Below are 17,625 nucleotides of genomic sequence, written 5' to 3' on the forward strand. Positions count from 1 at the left end.
CTTAAGGTTGTGTATTTATCACAGTGGAGGAGGAAGTGTGCCTCCGTCTCAACTGCCCCTGATCTGCATTCATTACAGACTCGATCTTCTTTGGGTAACCATGTCTTCTTGTGTTGCCCTCTTTCTATGGCCAGCTGGTGGTCACTAAGTCTGTACTTGGTTAATAAATTCCTGTGTGTTGTATTTCTGACAGAGGTGAGATATTCGGCCAAACTGTATTCTCTGTTTAAACTGAGATAACACTGGAGACGACTTTGCTCTTTCGTTTGCTCTTTCCAGTGCTGCATGTATGCTTTTTTCTCTTTACTCATAATTTCTTTAATTCTTGCATGATTTTCAGGGACAGTGATTTTGAACGCTTTGTTTGTCATTTCTGACACCATTGCACAAAGATGACTTTTCTGAGCACTCAGTTCTTGTGTTTTTAGTGCTTTAAAATGAAGTGTGTCTTCAGGACTAGATTTTAAGTGTATCCAGAACTTTAAAGCTCTTTTTTTAATCATTAAATTGAGGGGAAGACGGCCTAGTTCCGCCCTACAGGCGTTATTAGGTGTGTTTCTGTGGACATGAAGGATGCTTCTACAGAACTCTACATGTAGACCTTCTATAGGATGTTTGTCCCAAACCTTATGGCTGTAGTTATTCGCTGGACCCCAGACCTCACTTCCATATGAGGCAATGGGCAGTATCACACTATCAAAGATCTTTGTCCAAATTCTGATTGGAATGTTTATTTTGAATAATTTAGTTCGTATGGCATGCATTGCTCTGCGGGCTTTTATAAGTAATGTTTTAATAGCCAAATTGAAATTTCCAATGGGTGTTAAAACCAAACCAAGATAATTATATTGTAAAGAGTGCTGAAGAGTGGTGTTGTTTACAGTAAATGCATGTTTATGTTCCAGATTTCTGGGTTTTTTCTGAAATATCATAATCTTAGTTTTCTGGATGTTGACTTCTAAGGCCCAGTCATGGCAGTATTTAGTTAAAATGTCTAGGTGGTTCTGGAGACCTTCCGCCGTTTTAGATAGAATTAGTAAGTCGTCTGCATACAGTAAATATTTGACTTCTGTGTCAAATAGTTGTAGTCCTGGACTCTCTGATTGGTCCAGTAGATCTGCCAATTCATTAATATAAATGTTAAATAAAGTTGGGCTGAGGCAGCAGCCTTGTCTGACCCCTCGCTCTTGGGAAAAATATTCTGTTCTCTGTTGACCTATTTTTACTGCACATTTATTTTGGTTATACATGTTTTTAATTAAGTCATATATTTTGCCCCCAATACCACTTTGAATGATTTTATAAAACAATCCTTTATGCCAAATGGAGTCAAAAGCTTTCTTGAAATCTACAAAGCATGCAAATATTTTTCCTTCTTTCTTTGGGTGCACATGTTTGTTTATTAATGTGTGTAGTGTGTGAATATGATCAGTGGTTCGATGTTTAGGGAGGAAACCACTGTGAGATTTGCTGATGACATTGTGCTGCTTTAAGAAAAATGAAATCCGAGAGTTAATTATAGAACAAAATACTTTTCCCAAATTACTGGTTACACAGATTCCTCTGTAGTTATTAGGGTCTGTTTTGTCTCCACTTTTAAAGATGGGAGAAATGAGCCCTGTATTCCAGACCTCGGGAAAAACACCTGAACTTAGAATCAAGTTAAAGAGTTTGAGCAATGCATTCTGAAGTTCAGGAGAGCTGTTTTTTAGCATCTCATTTTTAATTTTTTCAGGGCCACAGGATTTATTAGATTTGAGAGATTTCAGTTTTCCACTAAGTTCTTGTTGGATTATTGGATAATCTAGTGGATTTTGGTTGTTTTTGATGCATGACTCAAGAGCGTTCAATTTTTCAAGGACTTTTAATTGGTTGGGATTACTTAAAGGGTCAGTTTGATGGCTATAGAGGTTCTCGAAATAATCTTTCCAAATTTGACCATCTTGTATGGCTGGTTCTTCTGGCTTTGTGGTGTTCAAACTGTTCCACATGCTCCAGAACTGGCCCTGATCAATTGTGTTTTCAATCTTTTGAAGCGTGTTGTTATAATAATCCAGTTTCTTCTGTCTCAGTGTGTTTTTGTATTGTTTCAGAAGTTCTGAGTGTTTTAAGCGCAACTCGGTGTTAACTGGATCTTTGTGGTTTTGATTTGAAATGAATCGTAGCTCTTGTCTAATTGTTTTACAGTCATGGTCAAACCATTTTTCAGAAGGTTTTTGTTTAGTGCTTTTTTTGTGTTTACATGGTGTCATTTTATTTAAATGAGCTTTTTTTGCTATATTTTCAAAAATGTCATTAATATGTTTAATTGCTAAGTCAATTCCCTTCCGATTAATATCAAATGTTGAATTGCTAAACAATGTTATGGAATTGACTATTTCATCTGAGTTTAACACTCTGATATATGTTTCAGCAGTGCTATGAGTCCATGTATATGATGTGTTAAGTTTATATAGATGAATTGGCTTTTTATGTATTTCTCTTGGTTTGATGTTTTCACCCTTAATGGAAACAATGATCTGGCTGTGATCAGACAAGGGTGACTGAGCTTTGATGGTAAATGTACGGAAATAAGAGGGGATTATATTTGATATGGCATAATCTACAACACTGTTCCCAAGATTTGAGCCATAGGTAAAGTGTCCACAGGAATCTTCTTTGATTCTACCATTTAGGATATAAAGACCTAAAGTTTGATAAAGGTGAGCTATCTCCTTCCCATGTCTATTACCTCCAGTATCCTGGTTATTTCTTCTAGGTAGGGTTTTAAAGAGGTCTTGGGGTATTTGTGTGAACAGATGTTTATCTCCTGAATTCTCAATGTAATCTGGTTCTAAACCAGTTCGAGCATTTAAATCTCCACATAGTAAAATTTTCCCCTGATTTTGATATTGACAAATTTCTCCCTGTAAAGTGTGAAATATTTAATCGTCGTAGTATGGAGATTCTGATGGAGGAATATAAATTCCACAGATAAAAAGGTCTTTATCCAGAATTCCAAAGTTTTTATCCAATTTTAACCATATGTGATTTTTGCCTTGCTGTACTGGTGATGTAAAAGGAGCAAGATAATTTTTTATCCATATAACTAAACCTCCAGAATCTCTGCCACGATGTATTGAGTTGAGTTTCCATGAGGGCACTATGATTTCAGAGTAACCTTCAGGACACTGAGTGGACACATCTGATCTACACCATGTTTCAATTAGAATTAATATGTCAACGTCTTTTGATGCTATTCAAGAAATCTGTGTTTGTGCTTTTTAATCCAAATGTTTTAGAGCACAAACCCTGAATATTCCAAAAGCTAATGTTTAACATTTTATATGATCAGAGATTAAAATACTGCTGTTTATCTGAAGGCAAAACCAAGAACCTATAAAATAAAATAAAATAAAATAAAATAAAATAAAATAAAATAAAATAAAATAAAATAAAATAAATAAGGAAATTAAGTAATAGTAACAGTAGAGCAGGCATAACAGTTAAGTTATTAACGATTAAGTTTAAAATAAATATTAAATATGAATAATAAATAAAATAAACAATAATAATATTTTTATTTTTTTTATTGTTTTAACCATTGTGTGGTGAGTGTTAATGAGTATATTTAAATATTTAAAAAAAAAAAAAAAAGAAAATAAGTAATAGTAATATTAAAGTATTTATAACAGTAGTAAAACCGGTTAAGTTGAAAATAAATCTTTGCGAATAATTATTTAAATAAACAAATAGAATAATAATAATCATTGTGTTGTGAATGATAATTAAACAATTCTAAATATTATTTCATCAGCTGTGGTTTAAATAGATCTTGTGCGATTCAGTTTAACATTTTGTTGCACAGGAGACTTAGCAGTCCTTTAATTTCCCCCACATCACTGGAGGAGAGTTCATGAGCGGAGGATGAGGGCGGCTGATGTCGTGACACTACCTGGGCGTAGGTCCGTGTCTGCTGGGGCGGCCCGGGTGGATGGCGCTGGGGTGGGGCTTCAGCGTGGGGTTGTCTCTCTAGTTGTCTGTGAGACCATCGTGAAGTCGTGGGTCGTCTCTGGAGGTCTTGTGGTGGTCTTGAGTGAGGTGAAGGTCCAGATGGATCAAACGGCTGCATTCTCATCTGATTTCTTTTTGTTCCTCTATAGCCAGTTGGGAAGCGTCCAAGGGCAACATCCTTGATAGCTTTGGCAAAAATCCTGACTCCATCCTGATTCAGGTGAAGACCGTCATGCAGGTGCCATGGTCTTATAGAACTATGATGGACTAAGTGCACGTTGGGCAGGCAGGAACAGGTGTGACGGACCTCATCATTGATCTGATCAATCACAGAGGGAGGGACGTCAAGCCGTGGGAGCAGAGTGGAGACCAGCACACGTGTAGCGGGGAATGTCTGTGAGGCTTTCTTTGCCATCTCATACATAGCATTGGCTGTGCCTTCATGTAGACTGTGGAGGTCGTTCGTGCCTGAATGGATGATGATGCATTGCGGACTGCCGAGTTCCTCTTTAGTGAGCAGTTCATGAGCACGTTCTGTGTTTCTGCAGTGGAGCGCTAGAACTCGCTGCCTGGGGAACAGTTTCTCTGGTTCGATGTTTTTCCCAATCGAGTCCATCAGAAGAACCACTGGTGTTCTGTGGGAGAGTGGCTGTGTGTGAGTGTGGTCCTTCACATGGACATTCACTGTGTCTGGAGGTGAAGAGCCGTGTGACGTCACTTCTCGATCGGGTTGTGAATCACATTCAGTGCTGATGTTGTTGTTGGGAGATTCACTTTCCTTGTTTTTAAGTTGTAAACACATCACAGTCTGTTCTTCCAGCTTTTCTTTTAACTCTTGGATGTTTCTCTCTAACTTTCTTTCTCTCTGTATTGACTCCTCTTTCATTTTTGACATTTCAGCCGTAATCTTCATGTTGATGTTGTGCAAATCCTTTATTTCGGCCTGAAGATTTTTGATAGTATAAGTTCATTTGGGCGGCTAAGAATGAGCTGTTTTAATTCTGACAGCTCCAACTCTAGAAGAGCTATTTTCTCTCTCTCTCTCTCTCTCTCTCTCTCTCTCTCTCTCTCTCTCTCTCTCTCTCTCTCTCTCTCTCTCGCATCAAGCATCAATATCTCTGACAAATCTTCAAGTTCAAAGGTAAGATAATTGCAGATTACAGTTAGTGTATTAAATATTGTTGTTCATTCTTAAATATTAATAATGAATGTACTTACACAAATTGAAATTAACACTCTATAAAAACTACAAATTTTACTAAAACATAAACGTTCTGTCACGACCGTCAGTGAGAGTGCCCGAATTAGCCACTTGAGGGCACTCCATCCTGGACTGTTTTCACCCCAAGGACTACATATCCCATCACGCACTCCCCGGACTCATTATCTCATTATCATTGCACTCACCTGTTTGGCATCATTTCATTAGTGTTTGTGTATTTATACTGAGGTGTTTCTGTCTGTGTTTGTGGTTCGTTGTTTGATGTCACCCTTGTGTCTGATCCCTGGTTTTCATGTTCTCCTGTTTTTGGTTTGTAGTTTTCGTGTTTCGTGTTTCGTGTTTCGTGTTTCGTGTTTCTTGTTTCTTGTTTCTTGTTTCGTGTTTCGTGTTTCTTGTTTCGTGTTTTATGATTGGACTGCTGTTTACGGATTATGACCCTTGCCTGTACCCTGGATTACGCCTTCTGGATTTGCCCTAAATAAACACCTATTGCTGCACTTGGATCTACCTGTTTGCTTTGTTCTTCCGTGACACTTCAAAACAGAAACAAATGTTTATTGAAAGCCTGATTTCATTTTTTCTCAAAAATAGTCTTCAATGACAATTAGACAAAAACGTTACAGCAAATAATAGCTGGAAGTATTTGAAAGGATACACAGTTAAATGTTCCAGCTCTCACAGACTGTGGTTTGGTTTTACTGGAACAGATTATGCAGTCTTAACTTTTTCCATGTGCTTTTCAAATTTGTCCTGACCTATAAAATTGCATGCTTGCATATATAATTGTTTCTTTTAAATATCTGTTTTTATATTAAAAAAATATCTGTTTCAATATTTTAAAAAGAGCATTTATTCAGTCTATTTTGTCCAATGTTGAGAACACTGCAAATATGGGATCCAGTTTATTGAAAGAAAGGAGAGAAACATCATTGTTGATAAGGTGCACTTTAGAATACTGTTCTATCATTAATGAATAACTACACAAATGAGTAATGCAATATTAACATTCTAGTAACCGCTATTAACTAACGAGAAACTCTGAATAACGAATTAGTAAGTAATAACACTCAGTTGAATGAGGTTGTTCGCTATTCACTAATCATTAACTACAACTTTTTTTGCATACCTCCCAGAGGATTATTAAGAATGACTATATACAGGTTCATAATTAATGTGAATAATGCACAATGTAGAAGTAATTCTAAAGTGAAGCTCATGGTAACCCACTAGTAATGACTCGTGTTACCAAATCCATCATAAGGAATTACTATACAAAAACCTCATTGACTTACAATAACTTACCCCATGCTTTTCACTTTAGAATGCTCCAAATAATTAGTAATTCCTTTTGAAGGATTTCGTAATACTTGAGTCATTGCTAGTAGGTTACCACAATCTTCACTTTAGAATTTGATTTATTATATACACTGTAAAAAATAAAAATGGAAAATGTACTGGCAATTTTCTACCAGGACATTATCCAGTAATTTTACAGAAATGTATGTTAACCTTTAAAACACAACCTAAATGCAATGCATTCAAAATAATAATAATAAAAAAATAAATAATATAATAATAATTATTATAATAATAAAAACAATACAGAAAATTCCTTCATATTTAAACAGTATTTGTCCTTAGTGAATATCCTGGATGTCCCAAAATAAGCATTTAAATAACATACACAACCTGTAGAATTTGCTAGGGGTTAAATATGAGTAAAGAATAAGTGTGGTTGCAATCTAACCACTATATGTCTTTTATGGAACCGAAAGCTATATGGGTGGAGGAATGATTTGTCTCAACAGGAAGGTTTCCCAAGAGGCTTTGTCACAAATAGCCAACCGTCCACTTCTTCATGTCCAGAGAACTGCCAGTGTGAGCTGAACAAAATCTGTGGTCAAGGCTTTTCAATAAAGGAATTTCCAAAATCCATCCCCCCAAACACCAATACCCTCTTAATCACCAACACCAGCATACAATCATTAAAACCAGCTGATTTTGAGACTTTTGCTGAGACCCTGTGTTTGCAGCCAAGGATTCAAAAATAGCCATGGTGGAACCTCATACATTTAAGCAAACCCACAATCTCTTTGTCTTAGGTTTCAGTGGGACAATGCTAACCTCTCTGCCAAAAGATCTGTTTCAGAATCTATAAGCATTATCAATGTTAACGCTCAGTAACAACAAAATAGAAGATCTGCAACCATCTCTTTTCACCCCTCTTGTAGTTCTGAAAATATTAGACTTAAGCAGTAACCGTCTAACCTCTCTGCCAGAAGATGCTTTTCAGCGTTTAGAAAAGCTGGAACAGCTCATGTTACAGAGAAACTCAATCAGAAAGCTTTCCAGCAGTACTTTTCGAGGACTCAATAATCTCAGATCCCTGTTCCTCCAGCAAAATCATTGGTAACACTTTACAATACGGTTCATTAGTTAACATTAGTTAACTACATTAGTTAACATGAACTAATAATGAACTGCACTTATACAGCATTTATTAATCTTTGTTAATGTTAATTTCAACATTTACTAATACATTATTAAAAGCTTGTTAGTTCACAGTGCATTAACTAATGTTAACGCACTGTGAACTAACATGAACAAACAATGAACAACTGTATTCTCATTAACTAACACTAACGAAGATTAGTAAATACAGTAACAAATGTATTGCTCATTGTTAGTTCATGTTAGTTAATCCATTAACTAATGTTTAACAAATGAACCGTATTGTAAAGTGTTACCAAATCATTTAACAGATATACCAGCAGGCATCTTTGATGACCTGGTAAACCTCGAGATATTGCATCTTCAAGACAACAAAATCACACAGCTACCAGCAAATCTTTTCTCAAATTTGCAGAAGCTGAAGAAACTCTACCTCTCCAACAATCAGTTGTCATTGCTTACCAGTGCAATCTTTTTTAATCTTCATAACCTTACTCATATATCACTGTACGAGAACCAACTCAGTAGTTTAATGCCTGGGACTTTTGGTCCAATCGCCCTCCAGGAGCTCTGGCTGTACGACAACATGTTAACCCACCTTGAGGAGAATGTGTTCAGCAACTTAACTGAGATTCGACTTTTGGTGCTTAGTAGGAACCGGATCCAGCACATCTCCCCTGGTGCTTTCAACGGCTTGATGAAGCTAGAGGAAATTTCTCTTCATACTAATCGATTAAACAGTATTGAGGCTGGGATATTCAAAGACCTTCCCAAGTTAGCTAACATATCTATAGAGAATAATCAAATACAGCACATACCCATAAAACTCTTGGATGGTGTGTCCCGGTTAAAACTTCTGGAGCTTCAAAACAATTCTCTACCAAACTTGCAAAAAGAATTTCTAAACTCTTTGTCTAAAGTTGATAATATTATACTTTCTCAAAATCCCTGGAGGTGTGACCATGACATAATACCTTTTCGGGATTGGCTTGGACAGTATCCAGAGAAAGTGAAAAACTTTACTTCTGTGTGTGTGATACGCCTCCATCCCTGAATGGTAGAAATATAGGAAAGCTGAAGGAGGATGATAAGAAGTACCTCTGCACCAGCATTAGACTCCACAACAGTCTCAGAAGAGATAGAGGACACAATTGGATGTGGATCTGTGGGTCAAGGTCTGTCCAAAGACAAAATCATTATCATTGTAGTCATCGTCTGCACTGTCGTCATTGTCAGTCTCATTGCCTGTGTGTTATGGAAGAGGAACAAGCGAGGCAGTCAAGACCTGGACCTTCGAAGAAAGACCAACTTGGTGATCTAACATTAAATGAAAGTTTCTGTAAACTAAGCTGTTCATTGTGTTTCAAATTCCTCTTTTAACCTTTTAATTTTTTTTATGGATATTTTCTTTATTTCTTTCTTGATATATTAAAAAAACCTACAAAGTTGTGCTTACTAACTTTAATTGCAGATTAGATACAGAATGATTTAATGATCATAACCCTCACAAGTGGTCACACATGAAGTACTGTATTTCCTTTCTTGTCGCTGTCCATGGTTACACGCTCTCTGCAGTTCTGTATGTTTTTTTTTTTCTCATAGCAAAAAATTATTTTTCAAAAGCTGTAAATAAAACAAAGATTATTAAAACACATTTTACAACAAAATGCTTTTTCATTCTTTCTACTTCAAAATTTCAGATTTTATTTGTGTTACTTGACATTTATTTGTAGTTAATTGTGATATTTACTAGCAATTTCTGAGTGAAACCAAACACCATGTTTCTTTTTTCTTCACATGACTACATCTGTTTTACCAATATTGTTTCCCATTCTATGTATATGATGCAGCCATTAATATGATATTATGAGACCAATAATTAGTTCTTTAAAATGGGGACCATTATCTATATTTCAGCTTTGCAGAAACATATTCACACTTCAATATATAAGGCAATAAGAAAACAAACAGTCTAAAAGTACTCACAAAATGGATATAAAATGAACATAAAAAAAGATGATAGAAGAGATTTAAATAAACTGAGAAGTATCTCTAAATTATTGTACTTTGAGATTCGTTTTGAAAGTGAGTTTGATGGTTCCACTCTCTTATCTCTTCAAACAGAAAACAAACTGTCCACACCCTTTCTGCTGCCTTATAGCCATGCAGTAAACACTGGAGAAATGTAGATAAGAGCAGAGCACTACATATGTTTATATTTGCTTCTGGGAACACATTCTGAAAAGTCATTCAGCTACAACAGAAATGAGTGGGTAAGTGTAATTATTTTCAATTTAACGAGACAAATGCAGGTCAGGAATATAATAAAAACTGCTTGCTAGTTGGTTGATTGATTGATTGATTGATTGATTGATTGATTGATTGATTGATTGATTGATTGATTGATTGATTGATTGATTGATTGATTGATTGATTGATTGATTGATTGATTGATTGATTGATTGATTAAAAAAGGGATAGTTCACCCAAAAATTATTATTATTTACTCACTCTCAAGTTGTTCTAAACACACATTAATTTTTTTCTTCTGTTGAATACAAAGAAAGAAATTATGAAGAATTAAGCAGTTGCTGGTCCCCACTGACTTCCATACTATATAAAAAAAGAAAGAAAAAAAAATACTGTGGAAGTCACTGGGGACCAGAAACTGTTTGCTTTCCCACATTCTTCCAAATATCTTCTTTCGTGTTCAGCACAAGAAAGAAACTAATACAAGTTTGATACAACTTGAGGTTAAGTAAATAATGACAATTTTTGGGTGAACTATCCCTTTACTTTTAATACTGGTAAGTCATGAGAACATAATTAGTCTTAGTTATTTTAGATTTTATGCTATACAAGTTGCTTTGCATAGCTTTAACCTAAAAATTCAATTTGCTGTTGATATTTTATTATTCAACAGGCAAATACATTTAAAAAGTGCACTAGTATTCTTTTACATACTTTTGCACTTGCACTGGAGCTGCACTGAAGATATATGTTCAGGTGAAGACTGCAAAAATAAAGATGTGTATGACAAAACTGTGACAGCAATACCTGAAAAACTGAAAGATGGAGCCACTGAAATATTTTTTGTACACAGTAAGATTTCTGTCATACCAAAAGGAGCTTTTTCTAAAAACCCTCAAATAAAGAAAATCGAATTTCTCGGGACTTCAACTACGTCCATAGAGGTCGGAGCCTTTGAGGGTTTACCTGATATCACAACCATTGAGATATCTGGCACAAATGTGACATCATTACCCGTGGGTGTTTTTGAGGATCTCATCAACCTTGACAAACTTGTTTTAAAAAGTAACAGAATCCGAAGCCTGGAAAATGGGTTATTTGATGATTTAAAAATGCTTCAAGATCTAAGTCTACATATAAATGAGATTAGCTCTATTGAGGAGGGGATATTTGATAGTTTAGAGAATCTTAAACTACTTCATCTTGCAAAAAACAAAATTAGTTCTATATCGACATCTCTTTTTTCCAAACTTAAGAACTTGCGCATTTTCAGGCTTTATGAGAACCAGCTGACCTCTATGCCTGATGGGATTTTTGATCATCTCCCTGATCTGACAGAGATAGCTTTGCAAGGCAACAAAATCTCATTTATAAAACCAGATTTGTTTCCACACAAAAGTAATTTAGTCAAACTCTTTTTGGACCACAATCTTTTAACTGAACTGCAGCAAGATCTTTTTGTTGGTTTCTCTTCATTAAAGACTCTTACTCTGCATAACAATCAACTCATCCGTCTTCCTACTGTCCTTTTTGGAGAAATGCCTAAAATGACTGAATTGAGTCTAAGCCATAACAATCTCACTGACTTACCAACTGGAGTTTTCAGCCCACTTAAGAAGCTCAAGAAGTTAGACCTTTCATCAAACCAGTTTTCAATGATATCTAAAGACTTTTTTGAAGGTATTGAGAAATTGTCTGATCTGAATCTTCAAAGTAACAATATAAAGTCATTAAAAAAAGAGGACTTTGAAAAACTTCAGTCTCTTACAACACTTAGACTGGGAAATAATAAACTACAAAGCCTTCCTGGAGATGTTTTTGATGCTCTTCCAAAACTCAATAAACTATATCTTTACAAGAACCCGTGGCAGTGTGACTGTAACCTATTGGAATTCTTTGAATGGATAACGAACAATAAAGACAAGATTAAATCAAAACCTTCAGAAGTTTGTGAGTCCCCAAAAAACCTGGAAAATCAAACAATATCCTCTTTAACAGAAGAACAATTAATATGCCTCACAACTTTACCAAGTACCACCCCTGTCCGTACAAGTACTGTTCCCATGACCACACTGCACACCACAGTTGTCTCAACAACAACCTCAACAACAGCAGTGCCTACAACAACTACTACTTTACAGACAACAACCACACCTGCTCCAACAACAATACCAGTAACAACTCAAACAACTACAACACAGACAACCACACAAGTCATTACTACTACAACACCAACTACTCAACTCACAACTTTGCTTCCAACCACAACCACACCACCCACCACCACTGCTACGACTACAGCTCTGTCAACTACATCAGTCCCCACCACAGCATCAACAACTACGCTTCAACCAACAACTGCCCCCCTGACAACTACATCAGTCCCTACCACAGCATCAACAACTACTCTTCAACCAACAACTGCCCCCCTGACAACTACATCAGTCCCCACCACAGCATCAACAACTACTCTTCAACCAACAACTGCCCCTCTGACAACTACATCAGTCCCCACCACAGCATCAACAACTACTCTTCAACCAACAACTGCCCCCCTGACAACTACATCAGTCCCTACCACAGCATCAACAACTACTCTTCAACCAACATCAGTCCTTACCACCACATCTACAACCACATTACCATCAACAATTGCCCATATGACGACTACATTGATTCCCACCACATCAACAACGACAGTTCAAACAACAATTGCGACGACTTCAGCGACTACAATTATATTAATCCCCACCACTATTACAAGTCAAAAAACAACAGCCACCAGTTTACCACCCAGCACAACTACAAGGACTACAGAACCTTTTCTCAGCACACATAGTAGTTTCATCTGTACCAGCTCTCCTCAGCCTATTCTCTCAAGTCCTACTCCTACCCACAAGAACTCATCATGCAAGGAACTGATGATATATTATACTACAATGCTGCTGGTGGAAATCTGCTGTACTCTTGTGCTGGCCAAAATAACTTATTCACTATATTGTTCTCTGGAGCAAAGGGAGACACTGCACACCCAGGTCAACCTGACTCACTTCTCCTATACTAAGTCTATTATACTCAGACCAGTCGAAGAGACTGCAGCTCTGTGATTTTCTTTTCTTTCTCTTGAACATTGAGTAGCAATGAATTTCTAAAAAGCATCTATTGAGATTAGAGACAAGATTAATTTATTTTACTGCTTTCATTTCATGACCGTGTACAGTAGGGTCCACAAACCTGAATCTTCTACTTCTATTTAATGTTGTCTATTTAATAAATTATTTGTTGAATGTTATATCTTTGGAACATCTGACTTTTCAGACAAGAGAGTCACATGGTCAGTGTTAAAAATATGCCAGATTGGCGGCATAAAAGCAAGACGCTAAATAAGAAGAGTTACAATGAGGCATAGGCCTCATTGGCTGAATGCAAATACATAAAAATAAAATAAATACATAAAATACAAATATCTGTCTAGATGTATACTTTTCAGTTGTATATGTCATTTTAGGCATTTAGTGAATTACATTTTAATTGGACTTTTAAATGTTTTGAGAACATGCATGCAAATGGAACTGAGCACAAGGTTACTGATTTAGAATAAAATCACTTCAGAAGGCAAAAAAATGAAGTTCTTAAACTTAAGTTAGGGATGAGTGAGCCAATCTCTTTTAATTTCTCTTTTAAACAGCCAGAGTATATAAGCACATTAAGCAGCTGCTTACCTCTTTCCAGTATCTGTTTCAGCATCCCTCCACCCCAAACTCCACCTTTATCTTAGGTACCTTTCCCTTTGTAATCATGTCCTATATTTGGTCACTGTAGGGATATATCAGAGCTCACGTTGAAGCTACTTCATCGAGCTCCTCATCAGTGGACAGCAAGCCAAATAAGTTTAAACTAATATCTTAAACAATATATGGGCAAACGAACTTGTTAAATTCCACAAATTAGCATGAAAGTATTTTCTGGGTTTTCAGGCAAGAAGTGAAATGCTCTTATTCAAAACAGAATAAGCGCTTCCCATTGTCAACCACTGGGGATCAGTGTTTCCGTATTTATTCTGCTTTGCTATATAATTTGTGGCCTCTTTAAACAGTGATTCACAAACCGTTAAAAAAAAAAAAAAAAAAAAAAAAAACCTGCATATAGTGTCTAAACTCTTTGTCTAAAGTTGATAATATTATACTTTATCTATCTATCATTACGTAAAATTTTGTAAACTAAGCTGTTCATTGTGTTTCAAATTACTCTTTTAACCTTTTAACTGTCTACAGTGGATTTAGTGAAGTTCCTAAACGTAATTTAGGGAGGAGCGAGCCCATCTGTAACGAATGGGAGCTCAGGCAGGGATCCATATGCAGCATTTTATTAAAGTAGAGTGGTCGTACAGGCAGGGTCAAAACAGGAACAACCAGGAACAGTAAGGAACAGGCAGAATTGTAGTCAGGGAACAGGCAGTAGATCGAGGCAGGCAGATATCATACACAGAACGGTATACCAGGCAAGGGTCGGGACAGGCAGCAACGGGTCAAGAAACAGGAACAGGCAGCAACGGTAACAGAAAGGCAGACAAGAAATAAACGCTCGGAATTGTACACTGGGGAAACAAGACTTCGCGGTGAGGTGGTGTGAGTGGAAGTCCTTTATAGTCCAGGTAACAAGCTGCAGCTGGGTGTGGTGATTAGTGAGGAGTGTGTGCATGGCTGTATGTGGCGACAGGTGATTGGTGTAGAGTGAGCATGTGACTGGCGAGGGGAATGATGGGAAATGGAGTCCGGAACTAGACAGGGGCAGACGGTGATCGTGACATAGCGCCCCCCTCCCGGAAGGCGCGTCCTCGCGCCGTAGAGGACACCAATAAGGGAGGGGGGGTGGGTGCATTGGAGATGTAGGCAGATGGAACAGGGTCTCCAATGCAGCCCCAGGAATTCAGGCAGCCACGGTGGGTCAGGTGCCACGGGTAGCCATGGCGGGTCAGGAGTGTCAGAAAGCCATGGCGGGTCAGGTGGTTCGGGCAACCACAGCAGGTCAGGTGGCTCGGGCAACCACGATGGGTCAGGTGGCTCAGGCAGCCACGGCAGGTCAGGTGGTTCGGGCAGCCACGGCAGGTCAGGTGGCTTGGTCAGCCACAGCAGGTCAGAGTCTGTAAATGACCACGATGGGTCAGAGTCCATAAATGGCCATAACAGTTCGAAGGCCGATGACGGCAGTAACGAGGCAGGGTCCCCACCCACAAGATCCCCACCCCTAGGTATACTACCCCCCCCCCCCAAAAAGTTCTTGGGGAAATCAACGGAGTACATAGCGGGTTGATGGGCAAGGAGCTTGGATGACGGTGGCAGAGCAAAGTGGTGGGGTGGCGCCGGCAGGACGAGGAGCTCGGGTGGCGCCGGCAGGACGAGGAGCTCGGGTGGCGCCGGCAGAGCGAGGAGCTTGGGTGGCGCCGGCAGGGCGAGGAGCTCGGGTGGCGCCGGCAGGACGAGGAGCTCGGGTGGCGCCGGCAGGGCGAGGAGCACAGGTGGCGCCGGCAGGGCGAGGAGCACAGTTGGCGCCGGCAGGGCGAGGAGCACCGGTGGCGCCGGCAGGGCAAGGAGTACATGTGGCGACGGCAGGGCAAGGAGCACCGGTGGCGCTGGCAGGGCAAGGAGCACCGGTGGCGCTGGCAGGGCAAGGCGCTTGGGCGGCGCAGGAGAGACCACTGGAATGGTCTCCAGACCCACAGCGGTCTCTTGAAGGGCGTCTGTGTCTTGAGAAGAGGAGGACGCCTTCCTCCTCCTCCTCCTCCTCCTCTTATGAGGATGAGGCGATGGTTCACTGGTTGGGGCGGATATTGGAGCGGACTCAGTGGCTGGAACGCCCCCTGCATCCTTACGTACCGAGGGGGCGGCCATCTTGCCCGTGGGCACTGGCAAAGCAGCCATATTGTCCATAGCATCCAGGGCGCTTGAGTCCATGGCAACCGGTGAGCTTGAGAGCGTTGCAACAGGCGATCTTGGGAGCGTTGCAACAGGAGAGCTTGAGAGCGTTGCACCAGGCGAGCTTGAGAGCGTTGCACCAGGCGAGCTTGAGAGTGTTGCCACCGGCGAACTTGAGAGCGTTGCCACCGGTGAACTTGCGTGCGAAGCGTCCGGCAGGCTTGAGTGCGAAGCGACCGGCTGGCTTGAGTGCCAAGCGACCGGCTGGTTTGTGTGCGAAGCGACCAGTTGACTTGAGAGTGTAGCAGCCGGCGGAGGTTTAGGAATGCCAGCCGCTCGTGCTGAAATCAGCGGTGGATCAGTCACACTGGAACGCAACCCTCTCCGCTCCCGGACTGATCTAGAGACCTGACGTGACTCTGGGCGATCAGCGGCGACGTGACTTTGCTCTGGGCGATCAGCGAAGGCGTGACGTTGCTCTGGGAGATCAGCGAAGGCGTGACGTTGCTCTGGGCGATCAGCGAAGGCGTGACGTTGCTCTGGGTGATCAGCGAAGGCGTGACGTGACTCTGGGTGATCAGCAAAGGCGTGACGTTGCTCTGGGCGATCAGCGAAGGCGTGACGTTGCTCTGGACGATCAGCGAAGGCGTGACGTTGCGCTGGGCGATCAGCGGAGACGTGACGTTGCTCTAGGCGATCAGTGCTGACTTGACTTGGTGTTGTTATTGTGGTGACCGCCATTTTGTGAGTGTCATCTGGCGCGGCGGCCATTACACGACCAGACGAGGAGTCGCATTCCTCCGCGACACCCACAGTAAACGGAGGAGCCAATAGTCAATAAAGCAAAATCCATAAAGTTATTGAATGATGAACGCGGTCCTCCTTGACGTAGTTTGTTCTGGAGTGGCTGGTTAACGCCATCACAGAAAAAGTCTATTAATGCACAGTCAGGCAGATCAGAATAGTAAGCAATGTCCAGATATTCACCAATATATTCCTCCAGAGAACGTGTACCCTGCGTACTCCACAACAATAATTGAGCAATGTCCATACCGTTCATATGCTCTCCGGGAAAGCTGCTGGATCGTGGTGGTGGCGAAGTCTTCTGTAACGAATGGGAGCTCAGGCAGGGATCCATATGCAGCATTTTATTAAAGTAGAGTGGTCGTACAGGCAGGGTCAAAACAGGAACAACCAGGAACAGTAAGGAACAGGCAGAATCGTAGTCAGGGAACAGGCAGTAGATCGAGGCAGGCGGATATCATACACAGAACGGTATATCAGGCAAGGGTCGGGACAGGCAGCAACGGGTCAAGAAACAGGAACAGGCAGCAACGGGTCAAGAAACAGGAACAGGCAGCAACGGTAACAGAAAGGCAGACAAGAAATAAACGCTCGGAATTGTACACTGGGGAAACAAGACTTCGCGGTGAGGTGGTGTGAGTGGAAGTCCTTTATAGTCCAGGTAACAAGCTGCAGCTGGGTGTGGTGATTAGTGAGGAGTGTGTGCATGGCTGTATGTGGTGACAGGTGATTGGTGTAGAGTGAGCATGTGACTGGCGAGGGGAATGATGGGAAATGGAGTCTGGAACTAGACAGGGGCAGACGGTGATTGTGACACCATCTAATCTACCAATCAACAGCCAGAGGATATAAGCAGCTGCTTACCTCTCTTCAGTCTCAGCTGTTTCAGCATCCCTCCACCTCCCCAAACTCCACCTTCATTTCAGGTACCTTGCCCTATGTAATCACATCCTATATTTATTCACTGAGGGGTGTATCAGAGCTCGAGTT

The 17,625-nt window shown here is 40.0% G+C and overlaps 1 protein-coding gene and 1 pseudogene across 1 annotated transcript; both read left to right on the top strand.

Moving 5' to 3' along the window:
• The first annotated feature begins 6,657 nt into the window (after positions 1-6,657).
• On the top strand, positions 6,658-9,055 carry LOC137010543 (leucine-rich repeat-containing protein 15-like; annotated as a pseudogene).
• Positions 9,056-9,868: 813 nt separating this feature from the next.
• On the top strand, positions 9,869-15,214 carry LOC137011135 (carboxypeptidase N subunit 2-like). Its single transcript, XM_067373768.1, has 2 exons — positions 9,869-9,939; positions 10,590-15,214. The coding sequence occupies exons 1-2, from the start codon at positions 9,932-9,934 to the stop codon at positions 13,021-13,023; spliced, it is 2,442 nt and encodes an 813-aa protein (XP_067229869.1). The 5' UTR covers positions 9,869-9,931; the 3' UTR covers positions 13,024-15,214.
• Positions 15,215-17,625: the final 2,411 nt, after the last annotated feature.

Source organism: Chanodichthys erythropterus, chromosome 21 (genome assembly GCF_024489055.1).
Source record: "Chanodichthys erythropterus isolate Z2021 chromosome 21, ASM2448905v1, whole genome shotgun sequence".
In the NCBI taxonomy this organism is placed as follows: Eukaryota; Metazoa; Chordata; class Actinopteri; order Cypriniformes; family Xenocyprididae; genus Chanodichthys; species Chanodichthys erythropterus.